Source organism: Heptranchias perlo, unplaced genomic scaffold (assembly GCF_035084215.1).
Source record: "Heptranchias perlo isolate sHepPer1 unplaced genomic scaffold, sHepPer1.hap1 HAP1_SCAFFOLD_496, whole genome shotgun sequence".
NCBI classification, from domain to species: Eukaryota; Metazoa; Chordata; class Chondrichthyes; order Hexanchiformes; family Hexanchidae; genus Heptranchias; species Heptranchias perlo.
This window is the reverse complement of record NW_027139512.1, coordinates 108,836-135,797: the sequence shown is the minus strand read 5'-3', so window position 1 is coordinate 135,797 and position 26,962 is coordinate 108,836. Positions and strand designations below refer to the sequence as shown.

General features: G+C 49.8%; 2 protein-coding genes and 1 non-coding gene across 7 annotated transcripts; 2 read left to right on the top strand and 1 right to left on the bottom strand.

Annotated features, from left to right (window-relative positions):
* On the bottom strand, positions 1 to 16,911 carry LOC137313974 (uncharacterized). The gene is made up of 5 exons (XM_067979667.1): positions 16,724 to 16,911; positions 5,883 to 6,255; positions 4,863 to 4,983; positions 2,838 to 2,964; positions 1 to 257 (listed from the first exon to the last, which is right to left on the bottom strand). Exons 1-4 carry the CDS (start codon positions 16,909 to 16,911, stop codon positions 2,933 to 2,935), a joined length of 714 nt encoding a protein of 237 aa, XP_067835768.1. The 3' UTR covers positions 1 to 257; positions 2,838 to 2,932.
* LOC137313973 (zinc finger protein 84-like) lies at positions 5,819 to 26,471 on the top strand. 5 transcript variants are annotated; one of them, XM_067979661.1, is made up of 4 exons: positions 5,819 to 6,010; positions 8,390 to 8,547; positions 15,319 to 15,469; positions 19,977 to 26,471. In XM_067979661.1, exon 4 carries the CDS (start codon positions 20,329 to 20,331, stop codon positions 21,712 to 21,714), a length of 1,386 nt encoding a protein of 461 aa, XP_067835762.1. In that variant the 5' UTR covers positions 5,819 to 6,010; positions 8,390 to 8,547; positions 15,319 to 15,469; positions 19,977 to 20,328; the 3' UTR covers positions 21,715 to 26,471. The 5 variants fall into 5 exon arrangements, with proteins under 5 accessions (XP_067835762.1, XP_067835763.1, XP_067835765.1 ...); XM_067979664.1 differs by lacking the exon at positions 5,819 to 6,010 and adding an exon at positions 6,621 to 6,799; XM_067979663.1 differs by lacking the exon at positions 5,819 to 6,010 and adding an exon at positions 7,504 to 7,592.
* Positions 24,837 to 24,911, top strand: trnap-agg (transfer RNA proline (anticodon AGG)). The gene has a single exon. It is a non-coding gene; the product is annotated as a tRNA-Pro (tRNA).
* Positions 26,472 to 26,962: the final 491 nt, after the last annotated feature.

Here is a 26,962-nt window from a genome sequence, read left to right as displayed (position 1 = left end):
TTTAAACATTCAAAGCACCCCATTTAATATAAAGAGACATTATTGTAAATTAACCCCACCCACTGAACACTCTCCAGGCACAGACAGACACACATGGGCCAACGTTTTACACACACACACACACACACATCGTCGTTACTCAATGAGCTTCTTGGCTTTGAAGAAGCGTCGCAGGTGGAAGACCTGCCAGGTGGCCAGGCCGACGAGGCAGCACATGGAGAAGATGCTGAAATACAGGACACGAGCACTGGTGGACTCTGCACGGAGGGAGGGAGAGAGAGAGAGAGAGGGGGGCCCATCAAACAGGTTGGAGGAGTGGATTCAATCTGCACTAAGATCACTTCACTGAAGGCAGCCCTCCCTCTTCCTTTCACCTTGCTGCCCCGAGCACCGTTTCCCTGCTCCTGGGTCACTGCTGCTCCGAGTCTGGCCTTTGGTCGATGCCTGGGGTCACTCCCTCCCCTGAATCCCCATCCTGGATCCTCTCTCGCGAAACAGCTCAGGTGAGAGCAGGGACATGGCAGGCCTTTCATGGGAGCGTCACTCTGTCCACAACTGACACCCTGTCCCTTTCTAACAGGTCAATCCTATCACCTGGAATCTTACAGCACAGGAGGCCTCTCGGCCCATCGTGCCTGTGCTGGCTCTTTGAAAGAGCTGTCCCATTAGTCCCACTGCCCTGCCCTTTCCCCATAGCCCTGTAAATGTTTCCTTTCAGTGTTTATCCAATTCCCTTTTGAAAGTTATTATTAAATCTGCTTCCACCGCCCTTTCAGGCAGTGCATTCCAGATCATAACTCGCTGCGTAAAATAAAACCCTCATCGCCATCTGGTTCTTTTGCCAATTACCTTAAATCTGTGTCCTCTGGTTACCGACCCTTCTGCCACTGGAAATAGTTTCTCTTTAGTTAATCTATTAAAACCCTTCATAATTTTGAACACCTCTATTAAATCTCCCCGTAATCTTCTCTGCTCTAAAGAGAACAATCCCAGTTTCTCTACATAACTGAAATCCCTCATCCCTGGTACCATTCTAGTAAATCTCCTCTGCACCCTCTCCAAGGCCTTGACATCCTTCCTAAAGTGTGGTGCCCAGAATTGGACACAATACTCCAGCTGAGGCCTAACCAGTGTTTTATAAAGGTTTAGTATAACTTCCTTGCTTTCGTACTCGATGCCTCTATTAATAAAGCCCAGGATCCTGTATGCTTTTTTTTTTAACAGCCTTCTCAATTTGCCACCTTCAAGGATTTGTGTCTGTGCACTCCCCAGGTCTCTCTGTTCCTGCATTCCCTTTAAAATTGTACCATTTAGTTTATATTGCCTCTCCTCATTCTTCCTGCCAAAATGTATCACTTCCCACTTCTCTGTGTTAAATTTCATCTGCCATGTGTCTGCCCATTCCACCAGTCTATGTCCTCCTGAAGTCTGTTACTATCCTCCACATTGTTTACTACATTTCTGAGTTTCGTGTCATCTGCAAAGTTTGAAATACCCTGAATACCCAAGTGCAAGTCATTAATATATATCAAAAAGAGCAGTGGTCCTAATACTGACCCCTGGGGAACACCACTGTATATTTCCCTCCAGTCTGAAAAACAACCGTTCACCACGACTCTCTGCTTTCTGTCCTTTAGCCAATTTTGTAACCATGCAGCCACTGTCCCTTTAATCCCAGGGGCTTCAAATGATCCCTTCTGTCTCTGGACCCCGTTTATACCGTCCTTCCCCAAAAACTTATTCCACAACTCTGCCCTCTGGTGTAGAAAGGTCCCAGCCCACTGACTCCAACTCCCTGGTTTAGATGAGTGGAGGCCTCCAGCCCATGGAGCACCCCATCTAACGGCCCATGAAAGGACTCTGTGTTTTCCCTCCGCTACCCGACTGAGAGCCTCCCCTCCGGGTGTTCCATCCTGCCCACACTCGCCCCAGTTTGTACACACGTTCCCTTATCCTGCAGTCAAACTTGGAATGAAAATATGCAGAATCTTATCTGCCTCTACAAGGCCCCCTTGTCAGAAGGTCGTGGGTTCGAGCCCCACTCCAGAGACTCGAGCACCTAATCCAGGCCGACACTCCCAGTGCAGTACTGAGGGAGTGCCGCACTGTCTGAGGTGCCGTCTTTCCGCTGAGACGTTAAACTGAGTCCCTGCCTGCCCCTCTCAGGTGGATGTAAAAGATCCCACGGCCACTAATGGGAGAAGAGCAGAATTCTCCCCTGGGTGTTCTGGCCAATATTTATCCCTCAACCAACGCCACTAAAACACAGATTATCTGGTCATTATCACAACGCTGTTTGTGGGATCTTGCTGTGCGGATCTTGCTGCCCGTTTCCTAAATTGCAACAGTGACTACACTTCAAAATAGTACATTATTGGCTATAAAGTCCTTTGGGACATCCCGAGGTCGTGGAAGGGGCGAAATAAATGTACGTTTTTTTAAAAAACTAAGTCCCTTTGACACTGGGGATCAGTCCTGCAGTCCTTTTAACCCCTGGCCCCCGGTACCCAAGCCCTAGACCACCCCTCTTTACTCCGAGGGCTCGTGGAGGGCAGTTGGGGCAAGGGATGCTTTGCCACAAAGTGCCTGAAGCAGAGCCCACTGCATCTTTCACAGGACGACTGGATAACCGTATGAAGCTGAGGCTCGTGCTCTGGGGGAGAGAAGGGGAGAGGGGCTTATGTCCCGGGAGGTGGAGGGAGCTAAAACCCACAAACTTCTGACTCGGAGGGGTGAGTGACGCTGAACGAGGAACGAGACAGGGTCCCCGAGACCGAGAGCAGTAAGTGGAGAAGGGGTGGGTGTTGCAGACTGAAGCCTGTGCTGGGTGCTCCTACCATTGGTGTCCCTCATCTCTTCCTCTCGCTGCTTCATGTAGGCAAAGTCATTGACGATCGACTCTGACAGATCCTCCAATCGTCGCAGCTCCACCTCAAGTGGCTTCAGCTTCTCCGCCTTGGCGATCTGGGCAGGGAGAGAGAGAGAGAGAGAGAGAGACGGTCTGTAAGATCGGACAAAGATGTAGTAAATCCATTGTTGACATGAGAGACCCACACTACAGAAAGGATATTGAAGCACTGGAGGCGCGGGGAGGAGTTGTAGAGAGGGGCGAGGTTCTTAACACTCCCAATCTTGTTTCTTGATATCACGTGGAGTGAATCAAATTGGCTGAAGACTGGCTTCTGTGATGGTGGGGATATCGGGAGGAGGCTGAGACGGATCATCCACTTGGCACTTCTGGCTGAAGATGGTTGCAAACACTTCAGCCTTGTCTTTTGCCCTCACGCTGGACTCCGCCATCATTGAGGATGGGGATGTTTACAGAGCCTCCTCCTCCCGTTAGTTGTTTAATTGTCCACCACCATTCACGACTGGATGTGGCAGGACTGCAGAGCTTTGATCTGATCCGTTGGTTGTGGAATCACTTAGCTCTGTCTATAGCATGTTGCTTCCACTGTTTACCATGCATGTTGTCCTGAGTTGTAGCTTCACCAGATTGGCACCTCATTTTTAGATACATCTGGTGGTGCTCCTGGCATGCTCTTCTACACTCCTCATTGAACCAGGGTTGACCCCCTGGCTTGTTGGTAATGGTGGAGTGAGGAAAATATCGGGCCATGAGGTTACAGATTGTGCTGGAATACAATTCTGCTGCTGCTGATGGCCCACAGCGCCTCATGGATGCCCAGTTTTGAGCTGCTAGATCTGTTCTGAATCTATCCCATTCAGCACGGTGGTACTGCCACACAACACGTTGGATGGTGTCCTCAGTGCGAAGACGGGACTTCGTCTCTACGAGGACTGTGCGGTGGTCACTCCTACCAATACTGTCATGGACAGATGCATCTGTGACAGGTAGATTGGTGAGGGCAAAGTCAAGTAGGTTTTTCCCCTTGTGTTGGTTTGCTCACCACCTGCCGCAGGCCCAGTCTGGCAGCGATGTTGCTAACAGTCCTTTTATACTTGTTTTAACTGTCTGATTCACTTGTTTTATTCCTTATGCTATCTGCACTTGTGTATAGAACTCTTATTTGGGCAACAGACCGACTAGACCACATCTAGAATATACTGTGTGCAGTTTTGGTCTCCTTATTTAAGGAAGGACATACTTGCTTTGGAGGCGTTTCAGAGAAGGTTCACTCGACTGATTCCTGGGATGAGGGGGTTATTTTATGAGGAAAGGTTGGACAAGTTGGGCCTGTATACACTGGAGTTTAGAAGAATGAGAGGTGATCTTATTGAAACATTTCAGATCCTGAGGAGACCAGAAGGGGTAGATGCTGAGAGGATGTTTCCCCTTGTGGGAGAGACGAGAACTCGGGGACCACAGTTTAAAAATAAATGGTCTCCCATTTAAGACGGAGATGAGGAGAAACTTTTTCTCTCAGAGGGTGGTGAGTCTGTGGAACTCCCTTCCCCAGAGAGCGGTGGAGGCAGGGTCAGTGAATATTTTTAAGGCTGAGTTAGATCGATTCCTGATTAACAGGGGAGTCAAAGGTTACAGTAGATGGACAGGAAAGTAGGGTTGAGGTCACAATCAGATCAGCCACGATCTTATCAAATGGCAGAGGGGCCGAATGGCCTCCTCCTGCTCTTAATTCGTAGGTTCTGATGCTGTTTTTCTCACTTCTTAAAAATATCACACTTGTTTTTTATCACTGCTGTATTATTTTTTAATCAGTTATTTTATTATTTCCTGTATTTTTTGATGAACCTGAAGTATTTATATTACCTGTGACACTATTTGTGACCTGGACTTTGTTCTCATCCCTTTTTCTTATCAGTGAGCTATTTTCACTTTTATTATTATTTCTGCCCGAGCCCTCCCCGTACCCCAGGACCCCCCCCTCGGACTCACTCACCCGGGGGCAGGCGGCTCTCGAAGCAGATCTCGAACATGTCGTAGTCGTCAGTGGTGAAGGCGAATTTGCCCTTAGTTGCCTCCTCCTTCGAGTACAGGATGTGGCCGGAGGAGTCCGTCACCTGGGGGAGGGGAAACAGAGAGGTTACACCCTGGCTCCAGCCCGGAACTGTCCCCCACAGCTCCCTCCCCACACCACCCTCCCAATGGTGGAAAGGTACAAAAAGATCATTAAAAAGGATAATGGAACGTTGGCCTTTATCTCGAGGGCTGGAATACAAAGAGGTGGAAGTTATATTACAGCTGGACAGAGCTCTGGTCAGACCCCATCTGGAGACACTGCGTCCAGTTCTGGGCACCGTCCCCTCAGGAAGGATATATCGGCCTCGGAGGGGGTGCAGTGCAGATTCACCAGAATAACACCGGGGCTAAAAGGGTTAAATTACGAGGACAGGTTGCAGAGACGAGTCTTGTATTCCCTCGAGTGCAGAAGATTAAGGGGTGATCGAATCGAGGGGTTTAAGATGATTAAAGGATTTGATGGGGTCGATAGAGAGAAACTATTTCCTCTGGTGGGGGGAGTCCAGAACAAGGGGGAATAATCTTAAAATTAGAGCCCGGCCGTTCAGGGGTGATGTCAGGAAGCATTTCTTCACACAAAGGGGAGTGGGAATCTGGAACTCTCTCCCCCGGAAAAGGGGGAGGCCGGGGGTCAATTGAAAATTTCAAAACTGAGATTGATGGATTTTTGTTGGGTGAGGGGATTAAAGGGAATGGAACCAAGGGGGGAAATGGAGTGAAATACAAATCAGACATGGTCGGACTGAATGGGGGACAAGGTCGGACTGAATGGGGGGACATGGTCGGACTGAATGGGGGACATGGTCTCTCCCCCCCCCCCCCCCCCCTCCCCCTCCCCCCTCCCCCTCTCCCCCTCTCTCTCCCCCCCCCCCCCTCTCTCTCCCCCCTTGAGGTGGGGGCGGGCGGCCGGCTGTTCGCTCAGCTCGGACTCTCCGCTCACCAGCCTGTCCTTGTGGATCTCCTCCCGCAGACACTTCCTGGCGTTGGACGGCAGCTGGAAGGAGATGGCGCCGGCGGCCAGCAGCTGGTTCAGGGCGGCGAGGGGCAGGAGCAGGGCGGGGGGAGGAGGTGAGGGCCTGAGGCCGGGGACTGGGAGTCGGGGAGGGGCCTGAGGCCGGGGACTGGGAGTCGGGGAGGGGCCTGAGGCCGGGGACTGGGAGTCGGGGAGGGGCCTGAGGCCGGGGACTGGGAGTCGGGGAGGGGCCTGAGGCCGGGGACTGGGAGTCGGTGAGGGGCCTGAGGCCGGGGACTGGGAGTCGGGGAGGGGCCTGAGGCCGGGGACTGGGAGTCGGGCCTGAGGCCGGGGACTGGGAGTCGGGAGGGGCCTGAGGCCGGGGACTGGGAGTCGGGGAGGGGCCTGAGGCCGGGGACTGGGAGTCGGGGAGGGGCCTGAGGCCGGGGACTGGGAGTCGGGGAGGGGCCTGAGGCCGGGGACTGGGAGTCGGGGAGGGGCCTGAGGCCGGGGACTGGGAGTCGGGGAGGGCCTGAGGCCGGGGACTGGGAGTCGGGGAGGGGCCTGAGGCCGGGGACTGGGAGTCGGGGAGGGCCTGAGGCCGGGGACTGGGAGTCGGGGAGGGGCCTGAGGCCGGGGACTGGGAGTCGGGGAGGGGCCTGAGGCCGGGGACTGGGAGTCGGGAGGGGCCTGAGGCCGGGGACTGGGAGTCGGGGAGGGGCCTGAGGCCGGGGACTGGGAGTCGGGGAGGGGCCTGAGGCCGGGGACTGGGAGTCGGGGAGGGCCTGAGGCCGGGGACTGGGAGTCGGGCCTGAGGCCGCTCTCGGGTCGCTCGGTTCCTGCGCGGTTTCCAGGGGCAACGGATTCCGGGCCCAGGCCCAGCGACCGTTACTATGGGCGGCCTGGTATTATGGGATGGAGGGAGAGGCCTGTCTCCAACTTTAGTTCTTTCAATGTGGACGCCGGGCAGGGTGGGATGTGACGGAGGTCCCCGGGGTGTTTGGGTCACGGGGGGAGGGGGGAGACAGGCTGAGGGTGGGGGGGACTCGGTTTGGGGTGAGGGGAGGGGGGAGACAGGCTGAGGGTGGGGGGGGGACTCGGTTTGGGGTGAGGGAGGGGGGAGACAGGCTGAGGGGGGGGGGACTCGGTTTGGGGTGAGGGAAGAGGGGGAGACAGGCTGAGGGTGGGGGGACTCGGTTTGGGGTGAGGGAAGAGGGGGAGACAGACTGAGGGTGGGGGGGGACTCGGTTTGGGGTGAGGGAAGAGGGGGAGACAGGCTGAGGGTGGGGGGACTCGGTTTGGGGTGAGGGAAGAGGGGGAGACAGGCTGAGGGTGGGGAGACTCGGTTTGGGGTGAGGGAAGAGGGGGAGACAGGCTGAGGGTGGAGGGGACTCGGTTTGGGGTGAGGGAAGAGGGGGAGACAGGCTGAGGGTGGAGGGGACTCGGTTTGGGGTGAGGGAAGAGGGGGAGACAGGCTGTGAGGGTTTCAAATCAGTAAAATAGGTCCTTGAAATGTGGCTCATTCCAGCAGACAGGTCTCCTGGTCAAACCAGTCCTGTCCTGGGCTGTCCCTGGATTAACATGAGAATGGACAGGTCCTGAGGGAGACACATTGAGATTCAGTCTAATATCTCAAATGATGTGGAGATGCCGGTGATGGACTGGGGTGGACAAATGTCAGGAATCTTACAACACCAGGTTATAGTCCAACAGTTTTATTTGAAAATCACAAGCTTTCGGAGGTTTTCTCCTTTGTCAGGTGAGTGTGGGATTCCATGAAAGGCACCGCTTTATAGTCAGAGCACAATGCCTGGTGATTACAGATAATCTTTCCAACTGCCCGTAGTCAAGGCAATCAAAGGAGTCGAATAGTGTTCAGACAGAGAGACACTACATACGGGACAATCAGTATATTCAGTAGTCCCGTATGTAACGTCTCTCTGTCTGAACACTATTCGAATCCTTTGATTGCCTTGACAACGGGCAGTTGGAAAGATTATCTGTAATCACCAGGCATTGTGCTCTGACTATGGAATCCCACACTCACCTGACAAAGGAGAAAGCCTCCGAGAGCTTGTGATTTTCAAATAAAACTGTTGGACTATAACCTGGTGTTGTAAGATTCCTTACATAATATCTGAAAGGCTGAAGCAGGGAGCTCCCCGGGGGTAGGGGATGGCCGTGTGTCTCGTCCCAAACCCTCCCCAGGGGCGGGGACAATCTCTCAGTCTGCCGGGGTCCTCCAGCCTGTCCTGAGTGTATTTCTCTCTCTGTCTCTCTCCCAACTTTTCTCTCTCTTCAGATTCTCTTGTTTGTAACCGGGATTTGTGTTTCAGTATTGGGGCTGAGGGATTGTAGGTGTAACTGGGAGAGGGAGTGGGAGGGAGGGGGGAGAGAGAGGGGGAGTGGGAGGAGAGGAAGCTCTGGGCTCTTGCTGTGCCTTTTTAATCCCTTGCTTTTGTGTTGAAATCAATTCCCTCTCTCTCTCCCCTCAGGAAACTTTTCGATGAAATGCTGCAAGGAGATGATCCAGGAAAGAGACATTTTGTGAGAAGGAGGAGGATGAGGGGGAATCCTGGGCCAAGAATCGTTCTCTCCGCTGGGGGCTGACTGACTGAGACCTTCACCGCGGCCTGGACCCGATGGGGGTCACGTGAGTAATGTCTGGGTTACTCTGGGATCACTGGGATATTCAGGGGACATTGGGGGATCACTGGGACATTCTGGGGACACTGGACGATCACTGGGACATTTAACAGGAGCTGACTCTGAGACACACACTGACCGTCTGACAGTGCAGCGCTCCCTCAGTACCGACCGTCCAACAGAATATTACCATCTGTTCGAGCCCAAATTCCTCCCTTCGTTCATTGCAAGTGCAACTTTTCAGAAATAACACAAAGTGGATCAAACTATTATTCAGAGGCTGACAATGTGACATATCTCGGGTCTTAATTGAAATTAAAAGCTCTTTCAGGGAGCGTCCTGCAGCACCCAGAGAGCCCAAATGTGAAAACAGCCTCCAAATGTTTTCTTAGTTTGAAGTTTAATTTTTGAAAAGGTCACTGACAACTCAGAAAGAAATAGTGTTAATTCCGAAGCCATTTTGGGCCCCCATGTGAAATTGTATTGTAATGGAACCACACAGACACATGGGGAAGCTCGGGAGCAAACTGATTGGAATTTGAGATTTTAATCCCATATTCATTTGTGGCACAGCTCAGCTCAATTCAAACCCAATGTCTGTGCATGGGACACGTGTCTCCTGACTGTACAGTCTGTGTGTGTGTCTCAGTCTCACTGGTCCCATAACATAACTTGAAAGCAGTAAAATTAACCAGAACCTGCTCCAAAGACAAAACAGATCCAGATCTTGAAGGTGTGATGATTTCCTTCTCTCTGCTCTGTTGGTGGGAGGCTCATTTCCAGTCCCAGGTATTTGTCTATTCCCCATGTCTGATGGGTTGGTTCCTGTGAACAGTTTGTCAGAGAGTGTTTCACTGCCTCAGGGTGTTTACAGAGAGAGAGAGAGAGAAGCAGCTCCCATCCTGGTCTGAAAGACCCAGTCAATGAGAGATTTATAAAACAATCCAGCCCAGTGCAGTTAAACCTTGTCCCCCATTAATCCAAACACACCATATTGTGAGCAAAATTCAATATTTCACAGGGCCAGTGAGTCCCAGACACGGATTGTACCCACCTCCCGAAACTAAACTCAACTCCTTACTGTAAAAAGTGTCTGTCAAAACACAGCCCGTTTAGGGACTGAACCCCTCAAATAACCGTTACACTCAACATTGCAATCTCTCAGTGAATCGTTCCCTTTTACCCGCTGTGTACTGTACATGTGCAGGAGCTGACACTGAGACACACACGGGCCGTACAGTATCAGACAGGAGTGAATCGTTCCCTTTTACCCACTGTGTGCTGCACATGTCCAGGAGCTGACACTGAGATACACACGGGCCGTACAGTACCAGGCAGGAGTGAATCGTTCCCTTTTACCCACTGTGTACTGTACATGTCCAGGAGCTGACACTGAGATACACATGGGCCGTACCGTACCTGAGTACTTTTCAATCAAGAGAAATTCAGAGAGACAACAGAGAGAGAGGGGCAGAGAGAGAGAAAAGGACAGAGAGAGGGGGGGGCGAGAGGCAGAGAGAGAGGAGAGAGAGTGAGAGAGAGAGAAAAAGGCAGAGCGGGGAGAGAGAGAGGAGGCGAGAGGCAGAAGGAGAGAGGGGGACAGAGAGAGAGAAAAAGACAGAGAGAGCGAGGGAGAGAGAGAGAGAGAGAGAGAGGAGGTGAGAGGCGGTGAGAGGCAGAGAGAGAGAAGGGGACAGAGAGAGATGGGGAGAGAGGCAGAGAGTGGATTGGTCCTGCCTGGTGATTTACCCGATTCCCGCGAGCAGCCAGGCCTCTCTGGGCTGTTTCATGGCTTCTCACCAGCAAGGGAGGGCCCTCATCTCCCACCTCGCAATAAACTCTTTCAATCAGATGCTTCCTCTCACCCTCACACATTACCACTGTTGCAAGCCGCACACCCACAACCCACAGGTCACACACACTGGCACCTATTCAACCATGACAGGCACATCACCCAAACAACCACCAGGTCCCTCACCGACACACGTCCCGTTTTCTTGCAGGGAGTCCCTCTCTCTCTCTCTCTCCCCTCTCTCTGTCACTCTCTCTCTCTCTCCCTCAGCCCTCTCACTGTCTTTTTCTCTCTCTCTGCCTCTCTCTCTCTGCCTCTCTCTCTTCCCCTCTCTCTTCCCCTCTCTCTTTGTGACTCCCTCTCTCTGTCCCCATCTCTCTCTGTCCCCGTCTCTCCACCTGTCCCCGTCTCTCCACCTGTCCCGTCCTCTCTCCCCCTGTCCCTTCCTCTCTCCACCTGTCCCTTCCTCTCTCCCCCTGTCCCGTCCTCTCTCCCCCTGCCCCGTCCTCTCTCCACCTGTCCCGTCCTCTCTCCCCCTGTCCCGTCCTCTCTCCCCCTGTCCCGTCCTCTCTCCCCCTGTCCCGTCCTCTCTCCCCCTGTCCCGTCCTCTCTCCCCCTGTCCCGTCCTCTCTCCCCCTGTCCCGTCCTCTCTCCCCCTGTCCCGTCCTCTCTCCCCCTGTCCCGTCCTCTCTCCCCCTGTCCCGTCCTCTCTCCCCCTGTCCCGTCCTCTCTCCCCCTGTCCCGTCCTCTCTCCCCCTGTCCCGTCCTCTCTCCCCCTGTCCCGTCCTCTCTCCCCCTGTCCCGTCCTCTCTCCCCCTGTCCCGTCCTCTCTCCCCCTGTCCCGTCCTCTCTCCCCCTGTCCCGTCCTCTCTCCCCCTGTCCCGTCCTCTCTCCCCCTGTCCCGTCCTCTCTCCCCCTGTCCCGTCCTCTCTCCCCCTGTCCCGTCCTCTCTCCCCCTGTCCCGTCCTCTCTCCCCCTGTCCCGTCCTCTCTCCCCCTGTCCCGTCCTCTCTCCCCCTGTCCCGTCCTCTCTCCCCCTGTCCCGTCCTCTCTCCCCCTGTCCCGTCCTCTCTCCCCCTGTCCCGTCCTCTCTCCCCCTGTCCCGTCCTCTCTCCCCCTGTCCCGTCCTCTCTCCCCCTGTCCCGTCCTCTCTCCCCCTGTCCCGTCCTCTCTCCCCCTGTCCCGTCCTCTCTCCCCCTGTCCCGTCCTCTCTCCCCCTGTCCCGTCCTCTCTCCCCCTGTCCCGTCCTCTCTCCCCCTGTCCCGTCCTCTCTCCCCCTGTCCCGTCCTCTCTCCCCCTGTCCCGTCCTCTCTCCCCCTGTCCCGTCCTCTCTCCCCCTGTCCCGTCCTCTCTCCCCCTGTCCCGTCCTCTCTCCCCCTGTCCCGTCCTCTCTCCCCCTGTCCCGTCCTCTCTCCCCCTGTCCCGTCCTCTCTCCCCCTGTCCCGTCCTCTCTCCCCCTGTCCCGTCCTCTCTCCCCCTGTCCCGTCCTCTCTCCCCCTGTCCCGTCCTCTCTCCCCCTGTCCCGTCCTCTCTCCCCCTGTCCCGTCCTCTCTCCCCCTGTCCCGTCCTCTCTCCCCCTGTCCCGTCCTCTCTCCCCCTGTCCCGTCCTCTCTCCCCCTGTCCCGTCCTCTCTCCCCCTGTCCCGTCCTCTCTCCCCCTGTCCCGTCCTCTCTCCCCCTGTCCCGTCCTCTCTCCCCCTGTCCCGTCCTCTCTCCCCCTGTCCCGTCCTCTCTCCCCCTGTCCCGTCCTCTCTCCCCCTGTCCCGTCCTCTCTCCCCCTGTCCCGTCCTCTCTCCCCCTGTCCCGTCCTCTCTCCCCCTGTCCCGTCCTCTCTCCCCCTGTCCCGTCCTCTCTCCCCCTGTCCCGTCCTCTCTCCCCCTGTCCCGTCCTCTCTCCCCCTGTCCCGTCCTCTCTCCCCCTGTCCCGTCCTCTCTCCCCCTGTCCCGTCCTCTCTCCCCCTGTCCCGTCCTCTCTCCCCCTGTCCCGTCCTCTCTCCCCCTGTCCCGTCCTCTCTCCCCCTCTCCCGTCCTCTCTCCCCCTGTCCCGTCCTCTCTCCCCCTGTCCCGTCCTCTCTCCCCCTGTCCCGTCCTCTCTCCCCCTGTCCCGTCCTCTCTCCCCCTGTCCCGTCCTCTCTCCCCCTGTCCCGTCCTCTCTCCCCCTGTCCCGTCCTCTCTCCCCCTGTCCCGTCCTCTCTCCCCCTGTCCCGTCCTCTCTCCCCCTGTCCCGTCCTCTCTCCCCCTGTCCCGTCCTCTCTCCCCCTGTCCCGTCCTCTCTCCCCCTGTCCCGTCCTCTCTCCCCCTGTCCCGTCCTCTCTCCCCCTGTCCCGTCCTCTCTCCCCCTGTCCCGTCCTCTCTCCCCCTGTCCCGTCCTCTCTCCCCCTGTCCCGTCCTCTCTCCCCCTGTCCCGTCCTCTCTCCCCCTGTCCCGTCCTCTCTCCCCCTGTCCCGTCCTCTCTCCCCCTGTCCCGTCCTCTCTCCCCCTGTCCCGTCCTCTCTCCCCCTGTCCCTTCCTCTCTCCCCCTGTCCCGTCCTCTCTCCCCCTGTCCCGTCCTCTCTCCCCCTGTCCCGTCCTCTCTCCCCCTGTCCCGTCCTCTCTCCCCCTGTCCCGTCCTCTCTCCCCCTGTCCCGTCCTCTCTCCCCCTGTCCCGTCCTCTCTCCCCCTGTCCCGTCCTCTCTCCCCCTGTCCCGTCCTCTCTCCCCCTGTCCCGTCCTCTCTCCCCCTGTCCCGTCCTCTCTCCCCCTGTCCCGTCCTCTCTCCCCCTGTCCCGTCCTCTCTGTCTTTTTCTCTCTCTCTCTCTCTCTTTTTCTCTGTCACTCTGTCCCCCTCTCTCCCTCTGCCTCTTTCCCCCTCTTTTCCCCTCTCTTTCGCTGCCTCTCTTTTTCTCTCACTCTCTGTTCCTCTATCTTTCTCTGCCTCTCTCCCCACTCCGTCATTTTCTCTCTATCTCTCTCTGCCTCTCTCTCTGTCTCTCCCCCACCCTCTGTTGTTTTCTTCCTCTCTCTCTCTCTCTGCCTCTTACCCCCTCTCCCTCTGTCTCTCTCTCTGTCTCTCTGTCCCTCTCTCTCCCTCTGCCTCTTTCCCCCTCTCTCTTTCTCTGTGTGTGTCTCTCTCTCTCCCTCTCTCCCCGTCTCTCCGTCCTTTTCTCTCTCTCCGTCCCTCTCTCTCTCCCTCTGGCTCTCTCCCGCTCTCTCTGTCTTTTTCTCGATCTCTCTCTCCATCATTCTCTCTCTCTCTCTGCCTCTCCCCCTCTCTGTCCTTTTCTCTCTCTCTGTTGTCTCTGAATTTTTCTTGATTGAAAAGTTCTCTGAAATATTTCAGTCTCACTGTTTAAAGTAACAACAATTAAACAGCCCAGAGAGGCTTCTCTCCGTCCCTCTCTCTCTCCGTCCCTCTCTCTCTCCGTCCCTCTCTCTCTCCGTCCCTCTCTCTCTCCGTCCCTCTCTCTCTCCGTCCCTCTCTCTCTCCGTCCCTCTCTCTCTCCGTCCCTCTCTCTCTCCGTCCCTCTCTCTCTCCGTCCCTCTCTCTCTCCGTCCCTCTCTCTCTCCGTCCCTCTCTCTCTCCGTCCCTCTCTCTCTCCGTCCCTCTCTCTCTCCGTCCCTCTCTCTCTCCGTCCCTCTCTCTCTCCGTCCCTCTCTCTCTCCGTCCCTCTCTCTCTCCGTCCCTCTCTCTCTCCGTCCCTCTCTCTCTCCGTCCCTCTCTCTCTGTTTTTCTATCTCATTTAAACAGAGAGAGTCTGACCGAACCGATCATTTTCTCTCTCTCTGTCCCTCTTTCTCTCTCTCTCTCTCTCTCTCTCTCCCCCCCTCTCTCTGTCTTTCTATCTCATTTAAACCGATCATTTTCTCTCTCTCTCTCTGTCCCTCACTCTATTCACCTTTCTGCAGCATTTTTATTTATTAAAATGATTTCTATATTAAAACTTCAATTAGAGGCTGGAAACCTGTCAGTTAAATCTCGTTTCTCAACCTTTGGATGATTTGAGTGTTTGAAATGGTGCTGTGCCCTGAGCTCGGAACCTGTTTGCCATCCAGACCCGGGGAGGTGAGAATGAGATGGAGTCCCTGCTCCCTCCACAGCTCTTTACAGTAAACACACAGAGAGAATGAAATGGTCAAACACTGTCTGAGAAACAGCAGCCATTCCAGCTCTGCAGCCCTTGTGTATTCGGAGCAGATTCCGCCCAACATTAGTTCTTTAAATGTGGACGCCGGGCAGGGTGGGATGTGACGGAGGTCCCCGGGGTGTTTGGGTCACGAGGGGAGGGGGGAGACAGGCTGAGGGTGGGGGGGGACTCGGTTTGGGGTGAGGGAAGAGGGGGAGACAGGCTGAGGGTGGGGGGGACTCGGTTTGGGGTGAGGGAAGAGGGGGAGACAGGCTGAGGGTGGGGGGGACTCGGTTTGGGGTGAGGGAAGAGGGGGAGACAGGCTGAGGGTGGGGGGACTCGGTTTGGGGTGAGGGAAGAGGGGGAGACAGGCTGTGAGGGTTTCAAATCAGTAAAATAGGTCCTTGAAATGTGGCTCATTCCAGCAGACAGGTCTCCTGGTCAAACCAGTCCTGCCCTGGGCTGTCCCTGGATTAACATGAGAATGGACAGGTCCCTGAGGGAGACCCATTGAGATTCAGTCTAATATCTCAAAGGCTGAAGCAGGGAGCTCCCCGGGGGTAGGGGATGGCCGTGAGTCTCGTCCCAAACCCTCCCCAGGGGCGGGGACAATCTCTCAGTCTGCCGGGGTCCTCCAGCCTGTCCTGAGTGTATTTCTCTCTCTGTCTCTCTCCCAACTTTTCTCCCTCTTTAGATTCTCTGGTTTGTAACCGGGATTTGTGTCTCAGTGTTGGTGCTGAGGGATTGTCGGTGTTACTGGGAGAGGGAGTGGGAGGGAGGGGGGAGAGAGAGGGGGAGTGGGAGGAGAGGAAGCTCTGGGCTCTTGCTGTGCCTTTTTAATCCCATGCTTTTGTATTTTAATCAATTCCCTCTCTCTCTCTCCTCAGGAAACTTTTCGATGAAATGCTGCAAGGAGATGATCCAGTAAGAGACATTTTGTGAGAAGGAGGAGGAGGAATCCTGGGCCAAGAATCGTTCTCTCCGCTGGGGACTGACTGACTGAGACCTTCACCGCAGCCTGGACCCGATGGGGGCCACGTGAGTAATGTCTGGGTTACTCTGGGGGATCACTGGGACATTCTGGGGACACTGGAGGATCACTGGGACATTGTACAGGAGCTGATACTGAGACACACACTGACCGTCTGACAGTGCAGCGCTCCCTCAGTACCGAGTGTCTGACAGAATATCACCATCTGTTCGATCCCAAATTCCTCCCTTCGTTCATTGCAAGTGCAACTTTTCAGAAATAACACAAAGTGGATCAAACTATTATTCAGAGGCTGACAATGTGACATATCTCGGGTCTTAATTGAAATTAAAAGCACTTTCAGGAAGCGTCCTGCAGCACGCAGAGAGCCCAAATGTGAAAACAGCCTCCAAATGTTTTCTGAGTTTGAAGTTTAATTTTTGAAAAGGTCACTGACAACTCAGAAAGAAATAGTGTTAATTCCGAAGCCATTTTGGGCCCCCATGTGAAATTGTATTGTAATGGAACCACACAGACACATGGGGAAGCTCGGGAGCAAACTGATTGGAATTTGAGATTTTAATCCCATATTCATTTGTGGCACAGCTCAGCTCAATTCAAACCCAATGTCTGGACAAGGGACACGTGTCTCCTGACTGTACAGTCTGTGTGTGTGTGTGTGTGTGTGTGTGTGTGTCTCAGTCTCACTGGTCCCATAACATCACTTTAAAGCAGTAAAATTAACCAGAACCTGCTCCAAAGACAAAACAGATCCAGATCTTGAAGGTGTGATGATTTCCTCCTTCTCTCTGCTCTGTTGGTGGGAGGCTCATTTCCAGTCCCAGGTATTTGTCTATTCCCCATGTCTGATGGGTTGGTTCCTGTGAACAGTTTGTCAGAGAGTGTTTCACTGCCTCAGGGTGTTTACAGAGAGAGAGAAGCAGCTCCCATCCTGGTCTGAAAGACCCAGTCAATGAGAGATTTATAAAACAATCCAGCCCAGTGGAGTTAAACCTTGTCCCCCATTAATCCAAACACACCATATTGTGAGCAAAATTCAACATTTCACAGGGCCAGTGAGTCCCAGACACGGATTACCAGACAGGAGTGAATCGTTCCCTTTTACCCACTGTGTGCTGTACACGTACAGTACAGTTGTGGTGGTGGTTGTTGTGGTGGCCCAAACGCAAAGGCCGCCGCTCTGGCCTCGCTCTGGGATCCCCGGCTGCACCCTGGCCTCACTCTGGGCTGACTGGGTGCACTCTGGGACCCCGGCATCACTCTGGGGTCACTGGGACATTCTGGGGTCACTGCGGGATCACTGGCGACACTCTGTCGGCCTCTTGCCGCCATGTGACAAGATGGCGGCGGCGGCCATTTTTTCCAAGATTGTGGCCGCGCTTGCCGCCATTTTGCCCAAGATGGCGGCCGTGCTTGCTGCCATTTTTTCCAAGATGGTGGCCGCGCCTGCCGCCATTTTGTCCAAGACGGACTCTGCGCTTGCCTCCATTTTGTCCAAGCTGGCTTCATTTATTATATAAATAATTGAAAAGTTTAAAATGTAATATAAATAACTCAATAGTTTAATTCATTAAATAAATAATGAATTGCTTATTTTATTATATCAATAATTAAATTGTTTTCAAGTGTTTAATTTATTATATGAATACTTCAAATGTTTCATTTATTATAAAGAGAATTCAATAGTTTAAATTATTTGATTGATTAATTTATTCTGTAAATAACCAAGAGTTTAATTTATTGTATAAAAAATTCAATAGCTAAATTTATTATGTAAATAGTTCAATTGTTTAATATTTTATAAATAATTAAAGTGTTTAATTTTTATGTAAATTATTGAATTGTTTAATTTATTATATGAATAATTAAATTGATATATTTGATAAATAATTCAGTAGTTTAATTATATAATAATTGAAGTGTATAATTTACGAAATAAATAGCTCCGTTGTTTAATTTATTGTATAAATAATTCAATTTGTGAATTTATTATACAAATAAACAAGTGTTTAATTTATTATATGAAGCATTCAAGTGTATAATTTATTACGTAAATACTTCATTTGTTTAATTTACTATTTAAATAATTCAACTGTTTCATTTATTATCTAAATAATTCAACTGTTTCATTTATTATATAAATAATTCAATAGTTTAATTCATTATATAAATAATCAATTGTTTAATTTCTTACATAACTACGTCAGTTGTTAAATTAAACTATTGAATTATTTTCATAATAAATTAAGTATCCAAATAATTCAATAGTTTAATTTATTATATAATAATGCATGTCTAATTTATTATATAAAAAATCAATTGTTTAATTTATTATATAAATAATCCAAGTGTTAAAATTATTATATAAAGAGGTTGTGTTTAAATTATATAATTAATTCACAGGTTTAACTTATCATACAAAGATTCAAGTGTTTATTTAATCATATTAATATTCCATTATTTAATTTATTGAATGAAGAATTTCAAAACGTTATTTATTATATAAATAATCAAGTGTTTCATTTATTATATAAATAATCAAGTGTTTCATTTATTATATAAATAATCAAGTGTTTCATTTATTATATAAATAATCAAGTGTTTCATTTATATAAATAATCAAGTGTTTCATTTATATAAATAATCAAGTGTTTCATTTATTATATAAATAATCAAGTGTTTCATTTATTATATAAATAATCAAGTGTTTCATTTATTATATAAATAATCAAGTGTTTCATTTATTATATAAATAATCAAGTGTTTCATTTATTATATAAATAATCAAGTGTTTCATTTATTATATAAATAATCAAGTGTTTCATTTATTATATAAATAATCAAGTGTTTCATTTATATAAATAATCAAGTGTTTCATTTATTATATAAATAATCAAGTGTTTCATTTATTATATAAATAATCAAGTGTTTCATTTATTATAAATAATTCATTGAATTATTTCTATGATAAATGAAACACTAATTGTTTATGTAATAAATTAAACAATTGATTATTTAATGAATTGAACTATTCAATTATTTATGAAATGAATTGAACGATTGAATTATTTAGAAAATAAATTAAACACTTGAATTATATGCTTCCAATGTTTTTGTTTTTCGGCCTGGTATTAAGATCATCAATGGCGGCTGCATCACCCAGCATGCAGCGCGGTACAGATTGTGCCCTATCTGAATCAGTGGAGCCCAGTGCGCAGGCGCAGTAGTGACTCATTATCGGTCAGTGTGTCCTGAGCATGCGCGGCCAGTCGAGGCTGCGGGAGGAGCGCGTTCGGTGCAGGTCAGAGGATCGGAGCAAGAGGCTCAATAAACCCCGGGGCCCGGGTCCGGGCTCAGGCCCAGGCTCAGGCTTTACAAACCCCGAGTGCGGCCCCAGACCCGAATATAAAACAGTGAACATTATCCCCCCCTCACTACCCGCCGGGAAATGAAGGGGAAATGGGGATCGGTCAGGGAGCGTCTGTAAATGAAGGAGAAATGGTGATCGGTCAGGGAGCGTCTGGAAATGAAGGAGAAATAGTGATCGGTCAGGGAGCGTCTGTAAATGAAGGGGAAATGGGGATCGGTCAGGGAGCGTCTGTAAATGAAGGGGAAATGGTGATCGGTCAGGGAGCGTCTGTAAATGAAGGAGAAATGGTGATCGGTCAGGGAGCGTCTGTAAATGAAGGAGAAATGGTGATCGGTCAGGGAGCGTCTGTAAATGAAGGAGAAATGGGGATCGGTCAGGGAGCGTCTGTAAATGAAGGGTAAATTGTGATTGGTCAGGGAGCGTCTGTAAATGAAGGAGAAATTGTAATCGGTCGGGGAGCGTCTGTAAATGAAGGAGAAATGTTGATCGGTCAGGGAGCGTCTGTCAATGAAGGAGAAATGGGGATCGGTCAGGGAGCGTCTGTCAATGAAGGAGAAATGGTGATCTCGATATCTTCAGTCATCCAGGGAGCTCCAGCTTTGGATGCTGTTCCTTTCCTCCTCGTGGGAATCTGTCCACTCTGTACCCAAACCCACTCCTCCTTGAAGGCCTCCCACTGTTCAATTACTGTTCTGCCTGACAATTTTTGATTCCAATCCACCTGGACAAGATCCCTTTTTAACTCACTGGAATTAGCCCTCCTCCAGTTAAGAATTTTCACATTTGACTGTCCCCTGTCCTTTTCCATAACTGTTCTAAACCTAATGAGATTATGATCATTGCTGCCCCACTGAAACATGCTCCACCTGCCCCACTTCATTCTCCACACCGAGCCCACTGCTGCTCTCACACTCACTCACTCTCTCACACTCACTCACTCTCTCACACTCACTCACTCTCTCACACTCACTCACTCTCTCACCCTTTCACTCATGGTTTCGGGCCACTGAAAGATGATGCGATGGGTTTGGATTTCAGCACAGGGAGGAGGGAGAGTGTGTGGGACGGGGATTTACAGCTTTGAGGAATGAGAGAGGAAAGAATGTTCCATAGAAAGTAGAGCTATCTGATCTGAATTTCTATCCTGTAATTACAGTGATAACTTTTATAAACTCCTTTTACAGGGGAGGATTTGCAGAGGGAAACTCAAACCAAAGATCACGTCAAGATCTGACAGAGTCACTCGATTCATCAGGACCTGAATATCATCGGCCTTTGAATGTTGAAGGAGAAATGTTTGTCTGTTCTATCCGTGGGAGAAGATTTCAAACATCAGTGTGAGTGGAAAAGCACCGAGACACACACACCCGAGTGAGAGTGTTCCAGTGCACTGACTGTGGAAAGAGCTTTAACCAGTTACACAGCCTGAAAAAACATCGCACCGTTCACAGCGGGGAGAAACCGTACACGTGTTCTGTGTGTGGACGAGGTTTCAACTGATCGTCCAACCTGGAGAGACACAAGGACACCCGGACCATGGAGAAACCGTGGAAATGTGGGGACTGTGGGAAGGGATTCAATTACCCTTCAGAGCTGGAAACTCATCGACACAGTCACACCGGGGAGAGGCCGTTCACCTGCTCCGTGTGTGGGAAGGGATTCGCTCAGTCATCCACCCTGCTGACACACCAGCGAGTTCACTCTGATGAGAGACCTTTTAAATGTTCTGACTGTGAGATGAGGTTTAAAAGCAAAATTAATCTGCTGATACACCAACGCACTCACACTGGGGAGAGGCCGTTCACCTGCTCCGTGTGTGGGAAGGGATTCACTATTTCATCCAGCCTCCAGACACACCAGCGAGTTCACACTGGGGAGAGGCCTTTTAAATGTTCTGACTGTGAGAAAAGGTTTAAATGCAAAAGGAATCTGCTGACACACCAATGTACCCACACTGGGGAGAGGCCGTTCTCCTGCTCCGTGTGTGGGAAGGGATTCACTCAGTCATCCACCCTGCTGACACACCAGCGAGTTCACACTGGGGAGAGCCCGTTCACCTGCTCCGTGTGTGGGAAGGGATTCACTCAGTCATCCGTCCTCCTGACACACCAGCGAGTTCACACAGGGGAGAGGCCGTTCACCTGCTCCACGTGTGGGAACGGATACACTCGGTCATCCAGCCTCCAGACACACCAGCGAGTTCACTCTGATGAGAGATCTTTTAAATGTTCTGACTGTGAGAAGAGGTTTAAAAGCAAAAGTAATCTGCTGACACACCAACGCACTCACACTGGGGAGAGACCGTTCATCTGCTCTGTGTGTGGGAAGGGATTCACTCAGTCATCTGAGCTTCTGACACACCAGCGAGTTCACACTGGGGAGAGGCCTTTTAAATGTTCTGACTGTGAGAAGAGGTTTAAAAGCAAAAGTAATCTGCTGATGCACCAACGCACTCACACTGGGGAGAGACCGTTCATCTGCTCTGTGTGTGGGAAGGGATTCACTCGGTCATCTCACCTCCTGACACACCAGCCAGTTCACACTAATGAGAGACCTTTTAAATGTTCTGACTGTGAGAAGAGGTTTAAAAGCAAAATTGAACTGCTGAAACACCAACGCACCCACACTGGGGAGAGGCCGTTCATCTGCTCTGTGTGTGGGAAGGGATTCACTCGGTCATCTGAGCTTCTGACACACCAGCGAGTTCACACTGGGGAGAGGCCGTTCATCTGCACCGTGTGTAGGAAGAGATTCACTCAGTCATCCAACCTGCTGACACACCAGCGAGTTCACACTGGGGAGAGGCCGTTCACCTGCTCTGTGTGTGGGAAGAGATTCACTCAGTCATCACACGTGCTGAGACACCAGCGAGTTCACGAAATGAGCAGGTCCAACGAGCCGGTCTGTAACACAGGCCAATGACTCAGTGCAGCTCGTTACCCAGTCACTGGGCTCCGTTATAGCCTCTCCTGTCAGTAACACACAAAGAGAAATTGTAAATCTGAAACAGAAAGAGATAATGTATAACACTTCATATCAACCACCAGTTTTTCCCTCTTTCCGGCTTTTAAAACAATCTCACAGTTTGTCAAACCCGAAACAGCCTCTGGGATTTGCTGATTGAGAATTTCCGTGGAAATTGGGACCGTCACGAAGTATCGGAACAAATATCCCCGCTGAGGTTTCGGGATTGTTACTGGTTTATTTATATCAGTGAGTGACCAATTTTAAACTAGGTGAGGGTCTAAACCTAAGGTAAGAGCCTGGGATGGACAAGAGATTCTTCAATGTATCAAGTTAAATTACACTGATTCCACCAACACTGGACATCACATCCCTCAAACATTGTTACCTGTTACTGTATAAAACTGGTGAGGGTGGAAATGGGAAAAAACTGCAAAAAACTTCATTGTATCAAAGTTAATTCTGATCATTATTATTATACAAACATTCTACAGCCGGTCCCTTAAAAAGGACCCAATATCAAACCAGTCCCCAGTCCTTGGGCCTGTGCCTATGTTGTGATTTGCACCCGCTTCTGACTGACTTGGTATCAGACGCACTCCCGTCAACAGTAAACGGATGGAGCCGGATCCACAAGAGAAAAATGAGGACCGACCTCCGCGGTTCTCCCAGAGTGCGGGAGGCGGAGTAACAGCAGCAGACAGAGAGATCTCTCTAAACCAGCCGCTGCCGCCGGAGAGAAGCGAGTCCCGTTCCGAGCCGTGTCTGTCAGGCGCCCGCTGACCCTCTCTTCACTGAAGGGGACCGATTCAGCACCAACTCACACACCCACCATTGGATCATTGAATCACCTTCAACACCTGAATTACATCACCACTTAATCCTCTGTACACGAGGAAATACAAACCTTGTCCACGCAACCTGTCCTCATAATGTAACCATTTTAGCCCCGGTATCATTCTGGTCTTTCTGCGCTGCACCTCCTGCAAGGCCAATATATCCTTCCTGAGGTCTGGTGCCCAGGACTGAATGCCGTGCTCTAAATGTGGCCTCAACAGAGTTTATAGAATTGTAACATAAATTCCACCCTTTTGAATTCCAGTTCCCTTGAGATAAAGGCCGATATTCCATTAGCCATTTTAATTATTTTTTGCACCTGTCTGCCAACTCTTCGTGATGTCCCGAAGTATCTCTGCTCACCCACAGTTCCTGGCTTCTCACCATTTCGAAAATACTCTGATTTATCTTGCTTCGGGCCAAAGTGGATGGCCTCACACTTCCCCAGATTGAAACTTTGAACAGTCTGGGGCTCTTTTGTATAGAAAAGAGAAGGCTGAGGGTGACCTGATACAGGACTTTAAGATTATGCAAGGGTTTGATCGGTCAGATGTCGATAAGGTGTTTGTACTTTTGGGAGTGGGGACGTCAGAACTTAGGGCCATGAATATAATAGTCATCAATAAATCCAATCTGGCATTCAAGAGAAACATATTTATCCAGAGAGTCGTTAGAATGTGCAGCTCGCTCCCACAAGGAGTAGTTAAGGCGAATCGCATGGATGCATTTACGGTGAAGCTGGATAAACACATGGAGGAGAAAGGAATATTCAGGTTTGCTCATCGGGTTAGATGAAGAGGGGTTGGAGGAGGCTCGTCTGCAGCATAAACACCGGTATAGTCTAGTTGGGCCGAATTGCCTGTTTCTGTGATGTACATTCTATGTAATTCTATGTAAGCTCCATCTGACACAGTTTTACCAACTCACTGAATCTATCAATTTCCTTTTATAACTTTATGCTCCCATCCACACTACTCACTGCGCCAAACTTGGTGTCGTCGACAAACCTGGATATACCGCTCTCTGTTCCTTTATCTGCCTCATTTATGCAGATCCCTGGGGGACACCACTAATCAAATCCTGTCAATTTGAGTACATCCCCATTAACCCTCCTCTCTGTCCCCAACTCCAAATCAACTCCCTCCCCATGTCAATGGGTTGCTTTGAATTCCACATGTTCTCATTTCTGTTAACAGTCTCTGATGTTAAACCTTATCGAATGCCTCTGGAAGTCAATATACACATAACCCCCACAGACACTCCATTATTTACCACATTAGTTACATCTTCAAAAAGGTCAACTAGTTTTGTTAGACTTGACTTGCACTTTACAAATCCATGCTGGCTCTCTCTGATCAATTCAGGTTTATCCAAGTGCTCAGTCATTCTTTCCCTAATAACAGATACTGGTAACTTCCCCACAACAGACGTCAGACTAATAGGTCTATAATTTCCTGCTTTATCTCTCCTACCCTTCGTATAAAACGGAATGACATTGGCAATTTTTTCAATCCATGGAACAATTCCTGAATCAAGAGAGTTTTGAACGATCATGACTAAAGCATGTCCAATTTCCTCACCTATTCCCCTTAGTCCCCTGGGATGGTCACCATCAGGCCCTGGAGATTTGTCTATCTTAATCTAATTATTTTCTCCAATACCATTATTTTACTTACACTGAATCCCCTTGATTTATTTTCAGTTTTCCTCGTGCCTCTGGTACATTATCCTCATGATTTTCTGTGAGTATTTAGCAAGTCTGCCATTTCTTGAATTTCAATTACAATATCACCCCTATCCATCTTTAAGGGCCCACATTACTCTTCGTCACCCTTCTTTCTCTTAATATACGTGTAAAAACCTTGAAAGTTGTCCTTAATTTCACTCACAAGTTTTTCTCGTTTTCCCTCTTTGCACCTTTTACAATTTTTTTTTCGTTTCAGCACCACAATAAACAACTCTTCACTGTGAAATTTGCTCAATTAGTTCTTCAGTGTCAGAGCGAGAATTGTCCATCCCTAATTTATTTAAAGTAACAAACACAAGCACAAATATTCATTTGTGTATCAAAGCACTGATGGACACAGAAAGATAAACACAGCTTGAAACGCAGTCACTATCGGGATTCACAGGGAAACTGGCAAGTGAAACAGACAAAGATCAAACAGTCTGAACCCACAACAGAATGTGACGTGTAGCTGATAGATATTAATGAGAGGAGGTGGGAAATGATCCCATGACTTGGCTCTGTGGCTCAGTTGGTTAAAGCACTTGTCCAGGAAACAAGAGGTCCTGGGTTCAAACTCCCAGCGGTGCCTTTGTTTAATTCATGGTGTTCAGTGAATTTTGGAAGGAAAAACGCACAGTATGGTGTTTGTGTTTTGTTCAGGAGCCAACACGGAACTGATCAGGAAGTCTCTTCAAAAATGCCTTTTCATTATACAGACAGCCCTCTCATAGAATGTGTCCGTAACACGTTCTTGTTTCTGGGCTCGTTGAGTTCGGGGTATAATTCTCGATTCGAGGTTCATACCCTGGAGAATCCCTAATTTAACCCTAGACTTTTGATCTTGACGTGCGGTTCAAACTTTGCAAAGAGAAAAATAAATCCCCAAATCACTCCACCTGAATCTCAAGCACTTTCGGAAGAAGTTCAGTTCAAAGAATCAGGAATTTAAAGGCACCTCAATGACCTGCACTTTCATTGCATTCGACCTTGAAACCGCTCTGGGCTTTCATCTCACTGAAGCAGAGTGTGGCCGCTCTGTATCTGTGAGCATGTCGGTGACGAGGTTAGCTCTGATATTGGTCGCTTTCAATTTTTAAGATCTCGCCAAGCTCAGGGAAAAGAAACCGAGAATCGAATTGTCCCTGTAAGTGATGAATTGAAGGGATTGGTGCTCCAAGCAGATCTGGAAAATTCACAGTGCGGTCGGTCAGGAATTCCAAATCCACCCTCTGGCCACTCGGCGATCATATTAACTGAACTTTACTCTGGCCCAGTGTCACCGCGCTGAAATCGAGTATTTCTCCGGCACGTTTCTCTTAACTTCACAGTTGCTGCTTTAAGAGTGAAGACCGGCTTGTTGGATTTTCACTCCTGCAAGCTCCAACTCTTGATTTTGTAAAAGTAAACTGACAGTAGACAGCTGTTATATTGGTCACTGCAGCCTCAAGGTTTAGCTCAGTGAATTACTGATTTAGCGGATGATTTTTCCACCTGACTCGGTGGCGCAATCGGTTGGCGCAAAAGTTTGATGATTCGAGTCCTTATTTTATTTTTCCTCAGGATTCATCGTATCAAAATTCCAGGGTTTCAATGTGTGTTTTGTCTGCAAGAAAATGTACCGTGATCATTGCCGGCTGAGCAGGGCTGATATTCCACCATTTACCCTGCGGTCGGAAATCAGGCACATGAATCATATAAAGGAATGGAACATTGGCTTCACGGAAATCACAATTCATCTTGAGACAAGCCCCCGAAAGGCCCGAAGGGAGGTCACACTCGCAGTAGGAGAGCTGGTTCACTGTGACAGAGAGATTACTGTAGTGAGTGAGACCAGACTGTTTCTATTTTCAGAGAATAAATGTCACACCCTTTATTTTGGAAAAGCAAAACGGTGGGGATTTTTGTCATAGCCCGATGCCTTTCGTGTCGTATCAGATGTTCCTCGTTGCGTTACTTTCATCTTCATCGGAGAACCGGTTCGGGCGTTCCTGTGATAAACGGCGACAATTGCCTGTTAATGTTAAATTTAACAACGGCTGCACTGAGCTTTTAATCGCACTCTTAAGATCCAGTCTGTAAAATGATGAAATTTCATCACATGCAAAGCACAAAAATCTTATTAAAGTTTTGTCTGTCTGTCTCTCGGTAACCATGTCGGCATCTCCTTCAGTCTGAAACAGAACGTTATTGGTTGATTAATGGTGATCAAAACAGTCATTCAACTATGAACAGGGTTTAATTAGCTTCATGTAATTATTTATTAAGTTCATAACTCTTGTTAAAGTTAATTCTCTGACTGGGAATGGAACCACGCGGTGATGGGAGCACTGAATTTTAACCAGCAGTCCATCGGGGAGCTCCCAGGATTGAGCACGAGATAAAGTGGAACTGATAACATTTATTTTTCTTTCACTCTTCCGTGATTCATTCAGCTCTGTGTTTATTCTCAGGCCTCTTATCTCTTCCCTTCTTTTCAGCTTCTGACTGCGGATATTCCTCTGGTCAAATATGAATAATATAGAATATCTCACAGCCCTGGTATATTTGCTCTTTCTCTGTACAGTTTTGTACAAAATCAAACTGTACGCAGATACCGACAGTGTCTCTCCCTCACTCCCCACAGGAGCAGCAGGAGATGAC